The sequence below is a fragment of the Oratosquilla oratoria genome, chromosome 20 (assembly GCF_046742065.1).
Source record: "Oratosquilla oratoria isolate Oo_2021 chromosome 20, ASM4674206v1, whole genome shotgun sequence".
Classification (NCBI taxonomy): domain Eukaryota; kingdom Metazoa; phylum Arthropoda; class Malacostraca; order Stomatopoda; family Squillidae; genus Oratosquilla; species Oratosquilla oratoria.
The window spans coordinates 20,925,518-20,943,820 of record NC_134796.1 but is presented as its reverse complement, the minus strand read 5'-3'; the positions used below and the strand labels follow the sequence as shown (position 1 = coordinate 20,943,820).

General features: G+C 39.8%; 2 protein-coding genes across 9 annotated transcripts in view; one reads left to right on the top strand and one right to left on the bottom strand.

Annotated features, from left to right (window-relative positions):
* spict (magnesium transporter spict) overlaps positions 1-18,303 on the bottom strand; it is a 222,489-nt gene that overhangs the window by 55,051 nt on the left and 149,135 nt on the right. The gene's annotated exons all lie outside the window — the stretch shown is intronic.
* Positions 1-18,303, top strand: part of LOC143036390 (protein O-mannosyl-transferase TMTC4-like) — a 98,590-nt gene that overhangs the window by 55,325 nt on the left and 24,962 nt on the right. For 5 of the 8 annotated variants that reach the window (XM_076203683.1, XM_076203680.1, XM_076203679.1 and 2 more), the window contains exons 12-13: positions 2,273-2,404; positions 5,118-5,279. In XM_076203683.1, the coding sequence (XP_076059798.1) occupies positions 2,273-2,404; positions 5,118-5,279 (294 nt within the window). Of the gene's footprint in view, positions 1-2,272; positions 2,405-5,117; positions 5,280-8,176; positions 8,251-9,638; positions 10,800-11,059; positions 11,850-18,303 lie in introns of those variants that run through there. The other 3 variants (XM_076203685.1, XM_076203684.1, XM_076203686.1) reach the window with 3 other exon arrangements.

The window sequence follows — 18,303 nt, the reverse complement described above, 5'->3', positions numbered from 1 at the left end:
CAAAGATTGTCCAAATTAGAATTACCAACTCTGGAACAAAGAAGGGAAAGAGGAGACCTACTATCTATAGAATTATGAAAGGAATGGAAATCTTAGATAAGAATGATTTATTGAAATGGGACAATGGAAAAACAAGAGGACACAAAAAGAAACTCAAAAAAGATAATTACAGAAGAAATCTGAAAAAGAAATAGCTTCCCACACAGAGTGATTAATAGTTGGAACAAATTAGACAAAGAAACAGTGTGTGCAAACAGTTTTCAAGATTGTAAGAAAAAACTTGATGCTGAGAGACACAAAGGTGGGTCACCATGAGCATAGCTCCCATCCCGTATAATACAACTAGGTATTACATAAATACATACATATACCAAAGGCTTTTTCCCCCTTACACGGGGGGGTAGCCAAAAAGAGGCATAGAAATCACTCCCACCCATTTCATTTCCCATATATTCCACTCCCCTCCACCCTCCTCCCTCCCTCCTATCTTGGCACCTCCTGGATGATGGGTCATCCTTGTATCCTGTCCACTGCCCTGGATTAGAAGCAGTGTCACAAGACACAGCACATCCACAGCAAGGCCGCTTCATAAATTCGTCAACCCCCCTCTCTGTCCCCTCATGCAGGAAAGAAGACGGGGAGAAATCCCTTCAGGCTGCGTCAAATTTTTCTCATCCATACTTCCTCACCCCCATCCCCCACCCACTCCCCCTCATGCATCACAGCCTCATCTATACACAACCCTTCTCCATTCACCCCTATCTTCTGTCCTCTCCCGTCCTTCCTCTACAGACATTCCTCTGTTTTGTAAAGCCCCTTTCACCCCATCCATCCATCTCATCCTAGGACGCCCCCTCATATTCACTCCTTCCACCTCCGCCTTCCACACTTCTTTTACTAATCTTTCTTCACTCATTCTTTCCATGTGTCCAAACCATCCTAATACTCTTCCATCAACCCTATCTCCCAGCTCCTTTTCCACCCCTGTTCTCCTCCTCACCTCCTCATTTCTCACTCTATCTAGCCTAGTAATCCCTATCAATGCTATCATACTTCTCAGACATTTCATCTCAAACACATTCAAACTCCTTCTCTATTCCTCTCTCATGTTCCATGTTTCTGCCCCATACATTGCTGTTGGCACAATCACTCCTTCATATAACCTCCTCTTAGCATCCATTCCCAGATGTCTATTTCTCATTACACTTTTTAATCCACCAAGGCATTTACTCGCTTCTCTCAATCTACATTCTACCTCCATCCCCACTCCTTCCTTTCCTGTCACATTTGCACCCAAGTGTCTGAAACTATCCACTTCCTCCAGTTTCTCACCAGACAAACATATAAACAAAATAGTTGGAGAAACTTACAATTCAATAAGATCAGTGAAAGTGGCCTTTGACTACACGGATGAGGAAATGGTAAAGAAGATATTATTTACACTGGTAAGACCAAAATTGGAATACACAGCATCGCTATGGACACCTAGTAAAAAAAAAAAAAAGAGCAATGACAAAGATGGCACCAACACTGAGCAAGTTGACATACGAACAAAGATTGGACAAACTAAACTTATCAACTCTGGAACAAAAGAGGGAAAGAGGCGATTTGATAACCATCTACAAAATTATGAAAGGGATGGAAATCCTTGATAGGAATGACATACTTAAATGGGACAGAAGAAATACAAGAGGACAGGAGAAGAAACTTAGGAAAGACAGTTACAGAAGAGATTAAAAAAAAAAAAAAAAAAAAAAAAACAGCTTTCCGCACAGAGTAATAAATGCATGGAACAAATTGAAAGAGGAAACTGTGAGTGCTAAAACTATACATGATTTTAAGAAATAACTGAGTGTGGAAAGATAAAACTGTGGGTCACTATGAGCATAGCTCTCCTCCTGCAAAATAGAACTAGGTAAATACATACATATCTTTCTCTCTCTCAACATGAGCAGTGCTTTTTATGCTTTTTCATACATGGAGGGCTGACAACTGGTGACTCGTCCCCTCCTCTCACAACTTTTACTGATGACATAAAACCAGTTCCACACTAATACAACATAGCCATAGTCCAAAGTTTCTTCCTAGTGAGATCAATGGGAAGGCCTTAGAACCTTTGCCAGCCCCTATGGGGCTGCAAGTTTACAATTTTCTTCACATTTCTTTCTTTTTATGAACGTGGCATAATCAAAAAATAAGTTTTTGTAACTACCTGTGTTACCTAAATTTACTCTCACCTTTTTTATTAGAAGTGATATTTCTTCCATTGAAGGTGCACTACAATATGGGTAAGGTAGCAGCCGACACCAATGATGTGCCAGAAGCAGTGAGGCGGTACCGTGAAGCACTTCGTCTCAATACAGATTATGATCAAGCCATGAATAACCTCGCCAATATACTTAAGGTACCTTCACTTTCTTAGACACGTTTGGTATATAGGGTGGGAAAGGAGCTGCCAGATAGAGTTGAACAGAATGATGGGGGTGGTTTGGTTATATAGGTATATATGGAAAGAACAAATGAAGAAAAACAAATGAAGACAATGTGAAAGGCAGAACTGGATGGAGTGAACTTGAGGGGAAGACCAAAAATAGATGGATAAATGGTGTGAAGGGAGCTTTGAATGTATGTGAAGTGTTTATTGAGCAAGGAAAAGTGCAAAAAATAGAATTGAATGAAGGAGGGAAATACACAGTGTGTATATGCTTGTATCTATGTACAGGGTGTTCAGGATAAATTTGATCATTATTTTATCTCATGTCACTTCAGAACCATTTGAAGGATTTAATCATTTTGGTCATTCTTCTCTGTACTGATTCTAGTGAATTTATGTCCATTCTGTAGGACAGAGACCAAAACTGCACCGCATAGTCAAGGATGGGTCTAACTATCGCAAGAGTTTAATAATTACCTCTGCACTTCTATTCATTACCATCCTAGCAATGAAACCTAATGCTCTGTTAGCTTTATTTCTGGCGCTAATGCACTGCTTCCTGGTTTTAAGGTCCGGACTCACCAGAACTCCCAAGTCCCTCTCGCACTCAGATTTTTCTAAAAACATGTTATCTAAGCTATATCTATTTTCAGGGTTGTGAAGCCCTATGTTTAACATGCTACACTTAGAGATATTGAAGTTCATTTGCCATTTCACCGACCATGTTAACCCCTTCCATACGGTGCCGCCTACATAGGCGGCATGGGGAGCAAGTGGATACGCGAGGCTGCCATATCGGCGTCTTGATTATATTTATTGTAGTTGTCCCTGCGTAACTGACATACTCTCTAAACTGGCTTCATCACATTTTCTATTATCAAAATTCACGGGTGAAAGAGAGAACGATTGATATAAGCGGTGACTATTTTTTATGATGCGAGTATTATGACGCAACATTGTACGTCTGGCAGCTAATGCTGCCTGCGAGATTTTGGCCCGGAGTGAAGTGGTTAACAATTTATTAAGATCATCCTGCAGAATCTCTGCATTGTCTCCTGACCTAATTGGGCATCCTATTTTAGTGTTGTCCGCAAACTTACCAACATCACTATTTATCCCATCGTCTAAGTCGTTTATGTACATAATGAACAAAAAGGGGCCCAAAACCAAGCCCTGGGGGACCCCACTAGTAACATTGTCCCACCTAGATTTTACTCCATTTATGGTGACCCACTGTTTTCTGTTACTAATCCAAGCTCTAATCCATTCTAACACTTTTCCTGCTATGCCATGGGCTTTGATTTTATTTAGTAGTCTCTGGTGTGGCACCTTGTCGAACACTTTGCTAAAGTCAAGGTAGATAACATCGTAATTATCATTGTTATCTGACGCCTTATTTACTTTAGTGTAAAAGGATAGAAGATTAGTCACACATGACTTACCCTTGGAGAAACCATGCTGTGAATCACGAATTAAATTATGTCCTTTGATGTGTTCTCTGAGTCTATTTACTATTATTGATTCAAGCATTTTTCCTATAACCGATGTCAAACTGATTGGCCTGTAGTTGCATATAGACGATCTATCTCCCTTCTTAAAAACAGGAACAATGTTTGCCTGCCTCCAAGCAGTTGGCACAAAACCAGTGTCTATCGATTTATTGAATATTTCAGTTAACTGGTTGCAGATTTCAAATTTACACTCCTTAAGCATTCTTGGAAAAATTTTGTCTGGACCTGGGGATTTTGTAGCTTTAACTCTTTCAATCTGCTTGACTACTTCTTTACTAATGCTGATATTAGATAGACTACTTTCTTCATCCCCTCTGAAAATCGGATCACAGTCAGGTACTTTATCTAACCTCTCATTAGTAAACACCAATAGAAAATAATTGTTAAACTCCTCACTCATTTTTTCCTCCAATTGTGTCATGACATTTTCATAATTTTTAATTGGTTCTATTCTTTCTTTATTTTTTTTTCTATAGAGGTGAAAGAAACCCTTTGGGTTGGATTTTGCTTGACTGGCAACCTTGATTTCATAATTACGTTTTGCTGTATGTGTATTCCTTTTACTTGGGTGCAAATGTGGCAGGAAAAGGTGGAGTAAAGGTGGAGGTAGAATGTAGATTGAGAGAAGCGAGTAAATGCCTTGGTGGATTAAAAAGTGTAATGAGGAATAGAAATTTGGGAATGGATGCTAAGAGGAGACTGTATGAAGGAGTGATTGTGCCAACAGCACTGTATGGAGCAGAAACATGGAACATAAGAGAGGAAGAGAGAAGGAGCTTGAATGTGTTTGAGATGAAGTGTCTGAGAAGTATGATGGTGGTTACCAGGCTAGATAGAGTGAGAAATGAGGAGGTGAGGAGGAGAACAGGAGTGGAAAGAGGTTTGGGAGATAGGGTTGATGAAAGAATATTAGGATGGTTTGGACACAATTCCATTATACTACACTTCTTAATATTGAATTCCATCTCCCATTTCTTACTCCATTCCCATACTTTATCGAGATCACTCTGCAGTGACTCACAATCTTCTTCGGTGCTCACTTTTTTCAACATTTTTGCATCATCTGTGAAGAAGCTCATATAACTTTCAATTTCTTCATCCATATCATTAATATGTATCTTCCATCTTAACATAACAGAAATACATGAAATATTATTGAAAAACTATTTCAGGACCAGGGACAGTTGGAGGAAGCACTACAGCTACTTCAACATGCAACATTATTGCGACCTGACTTTGCTGCTGCATGGATGAACTTGGGCATTGTACAGGCCTCTTTAGGGGATCATCAAGCAGCAGAAACAAGTTATCTCACTGCACTCACTCACAGAGCTGTAAGTGTTCCTCCTGCAATGTTATATCATTTCACCTTGGTGATGAGAAAGCATGGGAGGGAAAGAGTAGCACTGCCGGTAAGTGATAAGGAAGTGTGTGGTGGAATGGAGAGAAATACCTTCAAAAATAATGTGGGCAAAGGCAAAATTGGATTTGGAGATATTTCCATCCCTTTCATAATTGTGTAAATGGCTAACAAATCACCTCTTTCTCTTCTTTGTTCCAGGGTTGGTAAATTTAGTTTATCCAGTCTTTTTTCATATATCAAATGGAAAGTGTTAGTGCCATCTTTGTTGTTGCTCTTTGATTTTTTGCTAGGTGTCCATAGGGATGCTGCATATACCAATTTTGGTCTTATCAGTGTAACAAGTATTTTCTTTACCATTTCTTCATCCCTGTAGTCAAAGGCTACTTTCATTGATCTTAATAACTTAAAAGATTCTCCAACTAACTTGTTGACATGTTTGTCTGGTGTCATGTCATTTGAGATAGTTACTCCTAGGTCCCTTTCCAAGTTTACTTTTCTAACTTCCTTTGTACCAATTTTATATTGACCCAAGATTCTATTTTTGCCTTTTCCAATTTCCATTATACTACATCTCTTAATGCTAAAGTTCACTTCACTCTTCTGACTCCATTTCCAGACTTTGTTTAGGTCTTCTTGAAAAGATTTGCAGTCTTTCTCTGTACTTACTCTAATAGTTTTGCATCATCTGCAAGGAAGTTCATATAACATTCCACACCTTCATCCATATCATTTATATAAATAGCAAACATTATCAGAGTCAATACAGAGCCTTGGGGGACTCCGCTTATCATATCTTCCCAATTTGAGTTCTCGTCTCAAAGTACCACCCTCATTTTTCTTCCATTCAAGAAATCTTCCATCCATTCCAATAATTTTCCTTGTATTCCACCAATTGTTTCAATTTTTCTTAGTAATTTATTGTGTGGTACTTTGTCAAAAGCCTTTTGTAAGTCCAAGAAAGCACAATTTGCCCATCCATCTCTATCTTGTATTATTTCTGTTAATCTTGAGTAAGAGCATATTGAGTTTGTAGTACATGATCTTCCACTTCAAAAACCATGTTGTTTAGGGTTTAGTATATTGTTCTCTTCCAAGTGTTTAATCCATTTATTTTTAATAACTTTTTCACGTATTTTTGTTATTGTGCTTGTAAGGGATACCGGTCTATAGTTTGTTGGATTTTCTTTATCTCCTTTGTAGATCAGTACAATATTTGCATTTTTCCAGTCTTGTGGTACTATTCCTTCTTTGAGTGAGAAGTCAATTATCTTGTGTATTTTGTCTGTTAGTTCATCTATATATTCTTTCAATTTCCAGTTCGCAATTCCATCAGCCCGTATGACTTTCTGAAGTCAAGGTTCTTTATTTGGTCCCTTATTTCTTTCTGTTTCACCATTTCTTTAATCTTGGGGGATCTTTCTTACAGTCCTTTATTCCAAATTTGTGAGCTTTCAATTGTGAATACAGACCTAAAATGCCTGTTCATTACTTTAGCCATTTCTACATCTATGTATTCTTTATTTCCTCCACACATTTTCACTATTTCATGTTTGTCTTTTAGTTTATCATTTACATATCTGTGAAATAGTTTAGGTTGGTCTTTGCAGCTATCTATTATATCTTTTTTATAGTTTCTCTTTTCCTCTCTACGTATATCTACATATTCATTTCTCAGTTTGATGTACGTTTGCCTTTTTTTCCCATCTTTTCCAGGCTTTGTCTCTTCTATCTTTAGCATCACTACACTTTTTGTTATACCAACACTTTATGTAAACCCTTTTTTGTTTCTTCTTAGGTACATATTTATCTGTTCCCTCCTTGTATTTTTCTTTAAATATGTTCCATTTCTCTTCCATGTTTGTTTCTTCATTTGAATTTTTTTCCCAGTTAGCGATTTGAAAAAAAATTCTGTTTTACAAAGTCTGTTTATTGTACATTAATCTTCCATCTCTATGTTTCTCATTTCTTCATCATTTTGTTCTTTGAGTTCAAACTCTATTAGTATGTGGTAACTTCCCAATTGATGTCTTGTAATTAATTTTGTTCATGATTTCAGGCTCAGATGTGAATATCAAGTGTAGTCTCACTGGTTGTTCATTGTTTCTATATCTGGTATTTTCCTTGATCCATTGAGTCAATGTATAATCATTGGTCAAATCCAGTAGAATGTTGCTCCAGAGTTCCTCTCCACCTTTTATTGTCATTTCTTCCCAATTTATTTCCTTTGCATTAAAGTCACCCATAATTACTATGTTTACTCCATCTATTAGTACATACATACATACATATACCAAGGCTTTTTCCCCCTTCCAAGGGAGGTAGCCAAAAAGGGAAAGGCATAAAAACACTCCCACCCATTTCATCCCTAAATACACTCCACACCCCTCCCACCCTCCCTCTCATCTGAGCACTTCCTGGATGACGGGTCATCCCTGCACCCTGCCCACCGCCCTGGGTCCATCTATTAGTACCTCAGATAATTCATTCTTTGTGTCATCCAGTAATTTTGAATGATCACTATCAGACCAAGCCTGAGTTTTTTGGGGCACATATACTATAAATTTTCTGCTTTTCTTAATACTATTTTCAACTTTAATCATGATCATTTCCACATTATCTTTTCCTTCTGTTATCTTTCTAGTTAATAACATGACTCCCCCGTTTATCCGTTCTATTTTTCGACCAATGGTTGTATAGACCTTGTCCCACCATACTTGATGATATAGGACCCTTCAATTTTGTCTCCACAATGCCCATTATGTATGTTTTCTCTATTAACAAATAGTCATTTAATTAATTTATTGCAGAAATCGTACTGTCCATGTATGTGTATGCCACTTTTAATTTTTTCTTTTCTTATCTTTTTAGTGCACACATCAGGTTACTTGATGTACGATGATGGATCACGATATATATATTACAAAATATAAAGATACTGCTGTTATACTCATTCTTTTTCACCCTGAATAAATATAACATCACAGAAAATGTGATCAAGCCTCACTTCCAGTCTGCTGCTACTTTCTCCCATTGTACATATCATCACCTTACTTTTACCCGCAATTGTCTTCAACTTTCTTCTTTCACACACCTTCCCAAACTCTATCACTAATTTCCTCAATCCTTCCTATGATCCTGCTACAAAGTGTAATGTCGTCTGCAAACAACAGCTGGCTTATCTCCCACTTTTCTCCATCTTTAACCATCTGCATTCCCTGACCCACCACCCATGCATTTACCTCTCGCACCATCCCATCCATGTATAAGTTGAACAGCCAGGGTGACAACACATTCCTGATGAAGTCCCACCTTTACCACAAACCACTCACTCCATTTCTTATTCTAACACAAGCTCTACTACTCTTGTAAAAACTGTTTACTGCTCTTAATACCTTTCCTCTTATCCCATATATCTGCAATACCTCCCACAGAGCCTTCCTGTCTATCCTATCATAAGCCTTTTCCAAAACCATAAAGGCACAAAAAACATCCTTACCTTTTCCTAAAGCTTTTTCACATAGTCTTACCACAAAAATCTGATCCACGCAACCCCTACCTTTCCTAAACCCACACTGTTCCTCACCAATTACTCCCTGTGTTCCTCTCCTAATCCTCTCAATCAAGACCCTCCCATAAGCCTTCCCAACTATGCTTAACAAACTGATCTCTCTGAAACTACTACACTCACACTTGTCCCCTTTTCCCTTGTAAAATAGAACTGCAAGCAGTCCTCCAATACTCTACCTTCTCTTAAACACTTTATAATCTCACCAGCCAGTCCACCATCACTGTACCTCCTATTTTGTAACCAATCTGTGAAAGCTCGCTTCTTCTCTTCTACACCCTTCTTTGTTTCCACACACCATCTTTGCACACTTTGTGACTCCCTCCTTGAACCATCCCCATTCCTCCTCCTACATTTAGTAACTCCCTAAAATACTCTGCCCATCTTCCTTTTACTGCTGTCTCTTCCATTATCATCTCTCCATCTGTACCTTTTACCTTTTCTTCTCTACTTGATTTGTCGTGAAATGATTGTGGTACTTGCCCAAGCAACCGAAGCCCCTCCTAGGGATAGGTGCCACCTGCAAGGGATGTTTGCTGCTGTTTGGCCCCCAAATCTTGGGGTTGGGGGGTGGTCCCACGACAATGACGCTGCAGCACCAAATACCTATATCACATGCAAATACTTTCTTCTCTTCCTCCAAAACCATCTCCGGAAACATAGTCATAATCACATCACTCACTGCTCTATTAATGCACTAAAAGACAACACATTACTGCATGCCAGACCCCCTGATATATCTCTGAATCCTCTCTCCCATGAAAGGACAGAGTCCACCTGGCCAGGCTGCAATGCAGCCACCACCCAGCCCTTGCATGCTACCAGAAGAGACTGGATGACAGCATTGTGGACAAATGCCCAGGATGTAACACTTCACCCCATACTATTCAATATGTCATGGAAGACTGCATTGTACACAATCACGCTTGCAAACAACACAACATACACTCCATAAAGGATTTGTGGGAAAACCCTGTTTCAGCTGTGGCATTCCTTGGGGAGATGGGACTGCTCGGACAGACAGTCTAAGGAACAGCAACAACTTGATTTGCCTCCTCTTCCTCTCTTAATTTCTTTCCTAATCCTTTTTCATTGCTTTAAAAAATTTCTGTCATCCTCTTACCCCATTTCACATCTGCTCTCCTCTTTGCCTCCTTTATGTTATGCTTTACTTTTCTTTCTACCTCTCATATGATTCTCTTGTCCTATTTTGTAACCAGTCTGTGAATGTTCACTTCCTCTTTTCTATAACCTTCTTTACTTCCTCATCCCACCACTCACTACCTTTCCTTGCAGTTTCACAAAGGTGGGCTCACAAGTCCCATAACCTTTCTTGATTTTGAAGCCTGACCCTTGCACCCTGGCTTTAGTTACATGCACCTGTTGTGCACCAAAGTCAAAAAAGTTTTCTTGTGTCATCTTGACAATCATGAACGGGTTGGTTTTCCTTGCATGAGCCATTAATTGCATGTAATAATCATCACTGTACACATCAATTTTTTTAACCTTCTGCTCTATATTGCCAAAGTCCCTATCACAAGGCAGGTACAAATGACCTGGTGTCATAAAAAAATGCTCCACTGACGTAAAACGCCCACTATGAATAAGCTGCATGTACAACAAAATCACAATAAGATTTTTGTTCTGTCCACTGCAGTTGTCACTAATAATTGCTAACTTAGTGACAGTGTCGAGCACAAAATTATTAATGAAATAAAAAAGGCAACTCGCCACCTCACATGAGCCATGCTTAGCTGCTGTCTCATTCCAGCAGAACATGTACCCTTTGTTGGCTTTAACATCGTGGATACCAAAATTATATGTCCATAATTTGCGTTTATAAAACTGCAGGCCACTACTTAACTTGGGTGTGGGCAGTGCCTGTTGCAGGTCCATTGTAATGACCATCAAGTCACTATTCATATTTTTTTTTAATTCTTTATAATCATATGACCTGCATCAGCAGTTGCCTTGTGCACCATTAATTCACGATCGATGTCCTCAATTCTAGCAGCATCATTGTCTTTATCCAACTGTCTTTTTACCATGGCAAGTTTGTCACACAGATTACATCTATCTGACTTTGGGGGTTCAAAAACTATGTTAAATTCATTATTAAATACCCGTTCATAGTAATCCTTGGAGACAGCATCATTTTCATGGTTTTCCTGTTTCATTAATTCCAGGTAACTTTTGTACAAAGAGCCAAGATTAACACCTGTGGGAAGATTCTGGTGATGTGGGCTTTTAGCTCTCGAGTAATGACTACTAACCGTCTGCAAACTGTTTATGTGGTTTTGGACACTGCTTCCTGTCTTCGCTTATCTTATTCGGAGGAGTATGCCTACCATGCATGTCTGGTGCCACACTTACGGCACACTTTAATATCAACATGGCCTACCTTCACTGTATACAGAAAATTACTTGTCTGCTGACTGGGTCTATCCTTCACACGACTTCGTTTCACTTCCACCTCAGTAATACAACCGATAATGTATGCACTCTGTCCATAATGGTCCTTTAAACCCCAGTACCGTATTTTACGGCTTACAAGACGCACTTTTTTCCTAAAAAGAATACCCTGAAAAATACTAGTGCGTCTTCCAAGACGAATGTTATATTGTAAGGCAACACCCAGGCTCTAGTGGGCTTGGACACTTGACCGATAGCGTTCTGGATTTGTATGTTGAGTCATAACACTATGATGTTAGCTTAATTACTATTTAATTCAGCCTTTTGTATAATGTGAACTCAGTACTTAGCTGTTACAAATATTTCCAATACCATAATCCTTCCAGTAATGACGAGTTCTCGGGATTTGAGGATGAATATATATATATATTTTTATTTTTTTTTTATTTTTACATGCATATTTTTGAAATTTTTAATTTATTTTTATGAAAATAAAACCACCCTTGGACAATGAAAAATGTGAGGTATATTTACTAACCACCAACTAGTATGTCATCGTCATACAAACAAAATCGGATAAGTGATTACATAATGTAAACAATACGTGCCGTTGCCCGCCACTAAAACCTTTAAAAAATTTACCTCTGCTATTTTTATTTACATATTTGTGAATCAATGGTGAGTGCTTCAGCAAATTTATGATGAGAGTTGAGACAATAGAGTCTAGCAGACTCCTTGCTTCTTATGTTTTTTTGTTCAGTGGTCAGGTATATGGTGAATGTGTTCTTGTATAAGAATGACTTTTTCTTAGAAATTTCTTTCAAATATTAGGGTGTGTCTTCCAAGATGCAGTGTCTTGCAAGCCGTAAAGTACGGTAACTCTTAAAAATTTCCTTCACTTTTTCCTCACCAACACGAGTGTAGCACTTATCCTGACATTGGCAGGGAGGGCCAACCTTGCATTCCCTGACCACCTGTTGCCTTCTACAACTAACATACACCTGTCCACTGTTCCTTTTCAGTTTGGCATCTGCCTGTTTCCACTCTATATCATTTCTTTTTCTCTTCCATGTAATCTTGGGAACCTCGTACCCTTCTTCACTATCACTAGATGCCATTTTCACGATGTAAAACCACCAAAATAATGGCAAAAAAGTTAAGAAAACACTTTGTTTCTCCACGTGGGCACCGGCCATTTAATACTACTGTGCTCGTGTGCCACGCAGGCTATGGTTGGTTGAGCACGAAACTATAAACGCGGCTGGATGAAAGGGAGCTGCTCATTGGCTTGCGCACCATGGCCATGTTCACCCTTTACTTCCCAGAGGGAAAACCTGATACCAAGAAATAAACGTGAAAATCTATGGAGTGCCACCCTTCTGTTCAGTGGTTTTAAGGGTCAATATTGCTTGGCCAGTATGTGGAAATCATAGAAAATGGATTTCTTGATAATTTTCTTGGGCTAACTCCAAATTGTTGATTTGGCGATGTCGACCCTTTACCACTGGACGCCTCATATTCCCTCACCCCCCATCCCCCACCCACTCCCTTTCATGCATCACAGCATCATCCATACATATCCATTCTCTACTCATCCCTATCTTCTGTCCTCTCCCTTCCTCAACAGACACCCCCCCTCTTTCCCAATACCCCTTTTACCTCATCCATCTATCTCATCCTTGGTCATCTCCTAATGTTCACTCCATCCACCTCTACCTTCCACACTTCTTTCTAATCTTTCTTCACTCATTCTTTCCACATGTCCCAACCATCCCAACACTTATCAACCCTGTCTCCCAACTCTTTTTCCACCCCTGCTCTCCTCACCTTGTTTCTCACTCTATCCAGCCTAGTAACCCCTACCATACTTCTCAGAAATTTCATCTCAAACACTTTTAAGCTTTTTCTCTCTTCCTCTCCTATGTTCTATGTTTCTGCCCCATACAGTGCTGTTGGCACAGTCACCCCATCATACAATCTCCTCTTAGCATTCATTCCTAAATATGTATTTCTCATTACACTTTGTAATCCCCTAAGGCATTTACTTGCTTCTCTGTCTACATTCTACCTCCACATCTACTCCCTCCTTTCCCACCACATTCACCCCAAGTATCTAAAGCTATCCACTTCCTCCAGCCTCTCTCTCTTAATACTTCCAATTTGCTGCAATCCTCTCCCCTTGCACATGACATCACCTTACTTTTACCCACATTTATCTTCACCTTCATTCTTTTGCACACCCTCCCAACCTCCGTTACTAACTTCCTTAATCCCTCTTCTGATCCTGCTACAAGTACAGTGTCATGAGAAAAACAATAACTGGCTGATCTCCTATTTTTCTCAGTTTTCTTTAACCGTCTGCAATCCCCGACCCATTACCCTTGCATTTACCTTTCGCACCACCCCATCCATATATACATTTTAAACAACCATGGTGACATGATACATCCCTGGTGAAGTCCCCCCTTTACCTCAAACCACTCACTCTCTCCATTTCTAATTCTTACACAGGCTCTACTATCCCTGTAAAACTCTTTGACTACTTTTAATAGCTTTCCTCCTATCCTATATAACTTATTACTCTGTCTAAAAGTTACACCATACTGGATTTTTCTTTGTGAATACCCAGATTTTGTAAAAAAAAAAAAAAAAGTCTGCATAATTATATTGCTAAAAGCTATAGTTTTACTCTTAGAGACATAATTCAGCATGCCAATTAAAAAAAAGGATAAGTATAAACAAAAAATAATTTATATAGAGAAAGAAGTTTCAAAGTTATAAGCATAAATGTAACAGAAATACTATTACCGAGATAAGCTGCAAAAAAAAAAAAAAAAAATTACTAATAAATTAGATATTGTAAATGAAATAGAGTGTTTTGTTAGTGATATTATTTACATTACTTTATCCCAAAATTTGTATTGGCTTTTACCAGGGGATTGCTCCTAGGGCATTACAGAAACAGTGATTCATGTTGGGGTTTTGTTTCACCAGGGATGAGCCACTTCCCAACATTTAACACAGTCCCTAGTTACATAATGATCCACAAAAAAAAAAGTGTCAACAGCAACACTTGAGCAATACACAGTGAATTGTTACTTTGCATTTCTTGTGTTCACATCACAGTCAGTATATGTTGGCAGATGTATGATATACCCTTCTAAAATTCTATATAAATAAGAAAAACAGCAAATATAAATGTCAAACAGAAAGCTAGCCTTATGCAATGTCCCTTCAAATAGGGATGTCACCTGCTCAAAATATTTTTTTAAAAGATTGATTAGAAATAGTAAATGATGCCATACAGCACTCTTACTTCATTATGTAGTGCATACTTCAAATGATTGCTCCACAAGTTTTTGCAAAATTGTCAGAAAATTAAATTTTTAGCATACTGACATCCTTAACCCCTAAAATACAATGATGCCTATGTAGGCATCATGAAGCATGAGTGAGTATATGAGGATGCTGGCATTGGTGTCCTGATTATATTTTGTTGTAGCTGAGTTATCTCTGTATTCTGTGAACAGGCTTGATTGTGTTTTCTGTGATTATAAACATTCTGGGTGAAAGAGAACAAGTAAAACAGCTGTTATTTTATGTTTTATAACATGCATGTTATGATGCATCATTGTGCAAAAGGCAACTTAGTGTGCACACGAGCATTTGACTTGTATTGAAGAGGATAACATGGTTGGCTCAGTCAAGGCATACGCTCACCCTTCACTCATCCAACACCCATTCGTTACTCCATTTATCTTTGCTCCTTTGTGCATGAAGGATGATCCCTGTCCCCCACCCACTGCTCAGGTCAGAAGCACAGCAGGGTCCAACAATCAAAGCTGGCTTACCCCTTCTACTTTGTTACGTGGCAACCCCATTCTCACCCACTCAAGAAATTACAGAGCAGATGAGAAGAAATCCCAGTAGGCTTCATCAATTTATCAATCATTCACAACCACTCTCCATTTACATCTATATCTTGCCCTCTCCTTTTCCTACATACATACATTATACCAAGGCTTTTTCCCCCTTACAAGGGAGGTAGCCAAAAAGGAAAAGGCATAAAATCATTCCCACCCATTCCATCCCTGAATACACTCCATGCCCCTCCACCCTCCCTCTCATCTTAGCACTTCATGGATGACAGGTCATCCCTTCACCTTGTCCACTGCCCTGGGTCAGAAGCAGTGTCACAAGACACAGCACATCCACAGCAAATCCGCTTCATTAAATCGGCGACCCCCACTCTCCGTCCCCCCATGCATAAAGGAGAAGACGGGGAAAAATCCCTTCGGGCTGCGTCAAAATTTGCTCACACATACTACCTCACCCCCCATTCTCCTGCCCATTCCACCTCATGCATCACAACATCATCCATATACAACCATTCTCCATTCACCCCTGTCTTCTGTCCTCTCCCGTCCTTCCTCAACAGACATTCCCCTCTTCCCCAAAGCCCCCTTCACCCCATCCATCCACCTCATCCTAGGACGTCCCCTCATGTTCACTCCCTCCACATCTGCCTTCCATACCTCTTTTACTAGTCTTTCTTCACTCATTCTTTCCATGTGTCCAAACCATCCTAATACTCTTTCATCAACCCTATCTCCCAACCTCCTTTCCACCCCTGTTCTCCTCCTCGCCTCCTCATTTCTCACTCTAGCCTAGTAACCCCCATCATACTTCTCAGACACCATCTCAAACACATTCAAACTCCATTCTCTCTTCCTCTCTTATGTTCCATGTTTCTGCCCCATACAGTGCTGTTGGCACAATCACTCCTTCATATAGTCTCCTCTTAGCATCCATTCCCAAATGTCTATTCCTCATCACACTTTTTAATCCACCAAGGCATTTACTCGCTTCTCTCAATCTACATTCTACCTCCACCATCACTCCACCTTTTCCTGCCACATTTGCACTCAAGTATCTAAAACTATCCACTTCCTCCAGTCACTCTCCCTTAATGTTCACTTCCAGACTACTGCCACTTTCACCCCTTGTACATCTCATCACCTTACTTTTACCCACATTTATCTTCAGCTTTCTTCTATCACACACTCTCCCAAACTCTGTCACCAACTTCCTCAATCCCTCCTCCGATCCTGCCACAAGCGCAGTGTTGTCCACAAACAACAGCTGGCTCACCTCCCACTTTTCTCCATTTTCCTTAACCATCTCCAATCCCTGACCCACTACCCTTGCATTTACCTCTCGCACCACCCCATCCATGTATAAGTTGAACAGCCAGGGCGACATAAGACATCCTTGACGAAGTCCCACCTTTACCTCGAACCACTCACTCTCTCCGTTTCTAATCCTGACACAAGCTCTACTACTCTCATAAAAACTCTTGACAGCTCCTAGAAGCTTTCCTCCTATCCTGTATATCCACAAAACCTCCCACATTGCCTTCCTGTCTACTCTGTCGTAAGCCTTTTCCAGATCCATAAAGGGCCAAAAAACATCCTTCCCCTTTCCTATAGCTTTCTCACATATCTGTCTTATCACAAAAATCTGATCTACACAACCTCTACCCATCCCTAAATCTACACTGTTCCTCACCAATTACTCCCTCTGTTCCTCTCCTAATCCTATCAATCAAGATCCTCCCATAAGCCCTCCCAACTACACTTAACAGGCTAATCCCTCTGAAACTACTACATTGACACTTGTCCCCTTTTCCCTTGTAAAGTGGAACTATAGAGGCACTCCTCCAGTCCTCTGGCACTCTACCCTCTCTCCAGCAAACATTAAATAACCTCACCAGCCAGTCCACCATCACTGCACCTCCTTTTTTTAGACATTCTGCATGGCATCCATCCAGACCAGGTGCCTTACCTGCTTTCATCATCTTAACAACTGCCTTTACTTCATCCTTCCTTATTTCTCCTCCATTCTCCTCACTCATCATGGTCATTTACTTAGCATTTCCCACTGCAGCTATCTTTCCCTCCCTATCCTCCTTCACATTTAGCAACTCCCAAAAATATTCTCCCCATCTTCCCCTTACTGCCTTCTCTTCCATTATCATCTCTCCATCTGCACCTTTTACCTTTTCTTCTCTACTTGATTTGCCTCCTCTTCCTCTCTTAATTTATTTCCAAAACATCTTTTTATTACTTTCAAAATTTTCTGTCATACTCTTACCCCATTCCACATTTGCTCTCCTCTTTGCCTCCTTTACCTTTTGCTTTACTTCTCTTTCCTTTTCTTTGTACCTCTCATATGACTCCCTGCATCCTATTTTGTAACCAATCTGTGAAAGCTCGCTTCCTCTCTTCTACAACCTTCTTTGTTTCCTCATCCCACCATTCACTACCCTTTCTTCTATTTCCTCCTGTCCTTGTTCCACACACCATCCTTGCACACTTTGTGACTCCCTTCTTGAACCATCCCCATTCCTCCTCCACACCTAGCTTTACTCTATCCTTCACTCCCTCCCACTCCTCCTTCAGCTTCTTCTTGCACTCCTTCTCCTTTTCCTTTTCATTTAAAGAGTTCACTCTAAGCACCTCCCTACCTTTTGTCCCTTTCCTCTTTCTCCATCTATCCTCCACTCTCAACTTACCTTCCACCAAAAAATGATCTGATATTCCCCCACCCTCTCCCCTTAGCACATGTACATCCTTAACTCTTCCTATCATAATCCTATTTACCACTACATAGTCCATTAACACTCTATCTACCACCCTTCCCTCCACCACCCTCTCCCATGTGTACTTATGCTTGACTTTCTTCCGAAACACTGTATTTGCTATCATCAACTCTCTAGACACATTTCCACCATCAACTCTCCACTATGATTCTTTCCTGGAACTCCACATTTCCCAACCACTCCATCAATTGGATCATTTCCTACCCTAGCATTAAGGTCTCCCAGTACTATTACATTGATATTTCTCCCTAAATCCTCAATGCACTCATTTAAATCTATCCAAAAAGCCTCCCTTTCTTCTTCACTCTTCTCACTGCCAGGCCCATATGCACTTACAAAAACCCACATCTCCCTTCC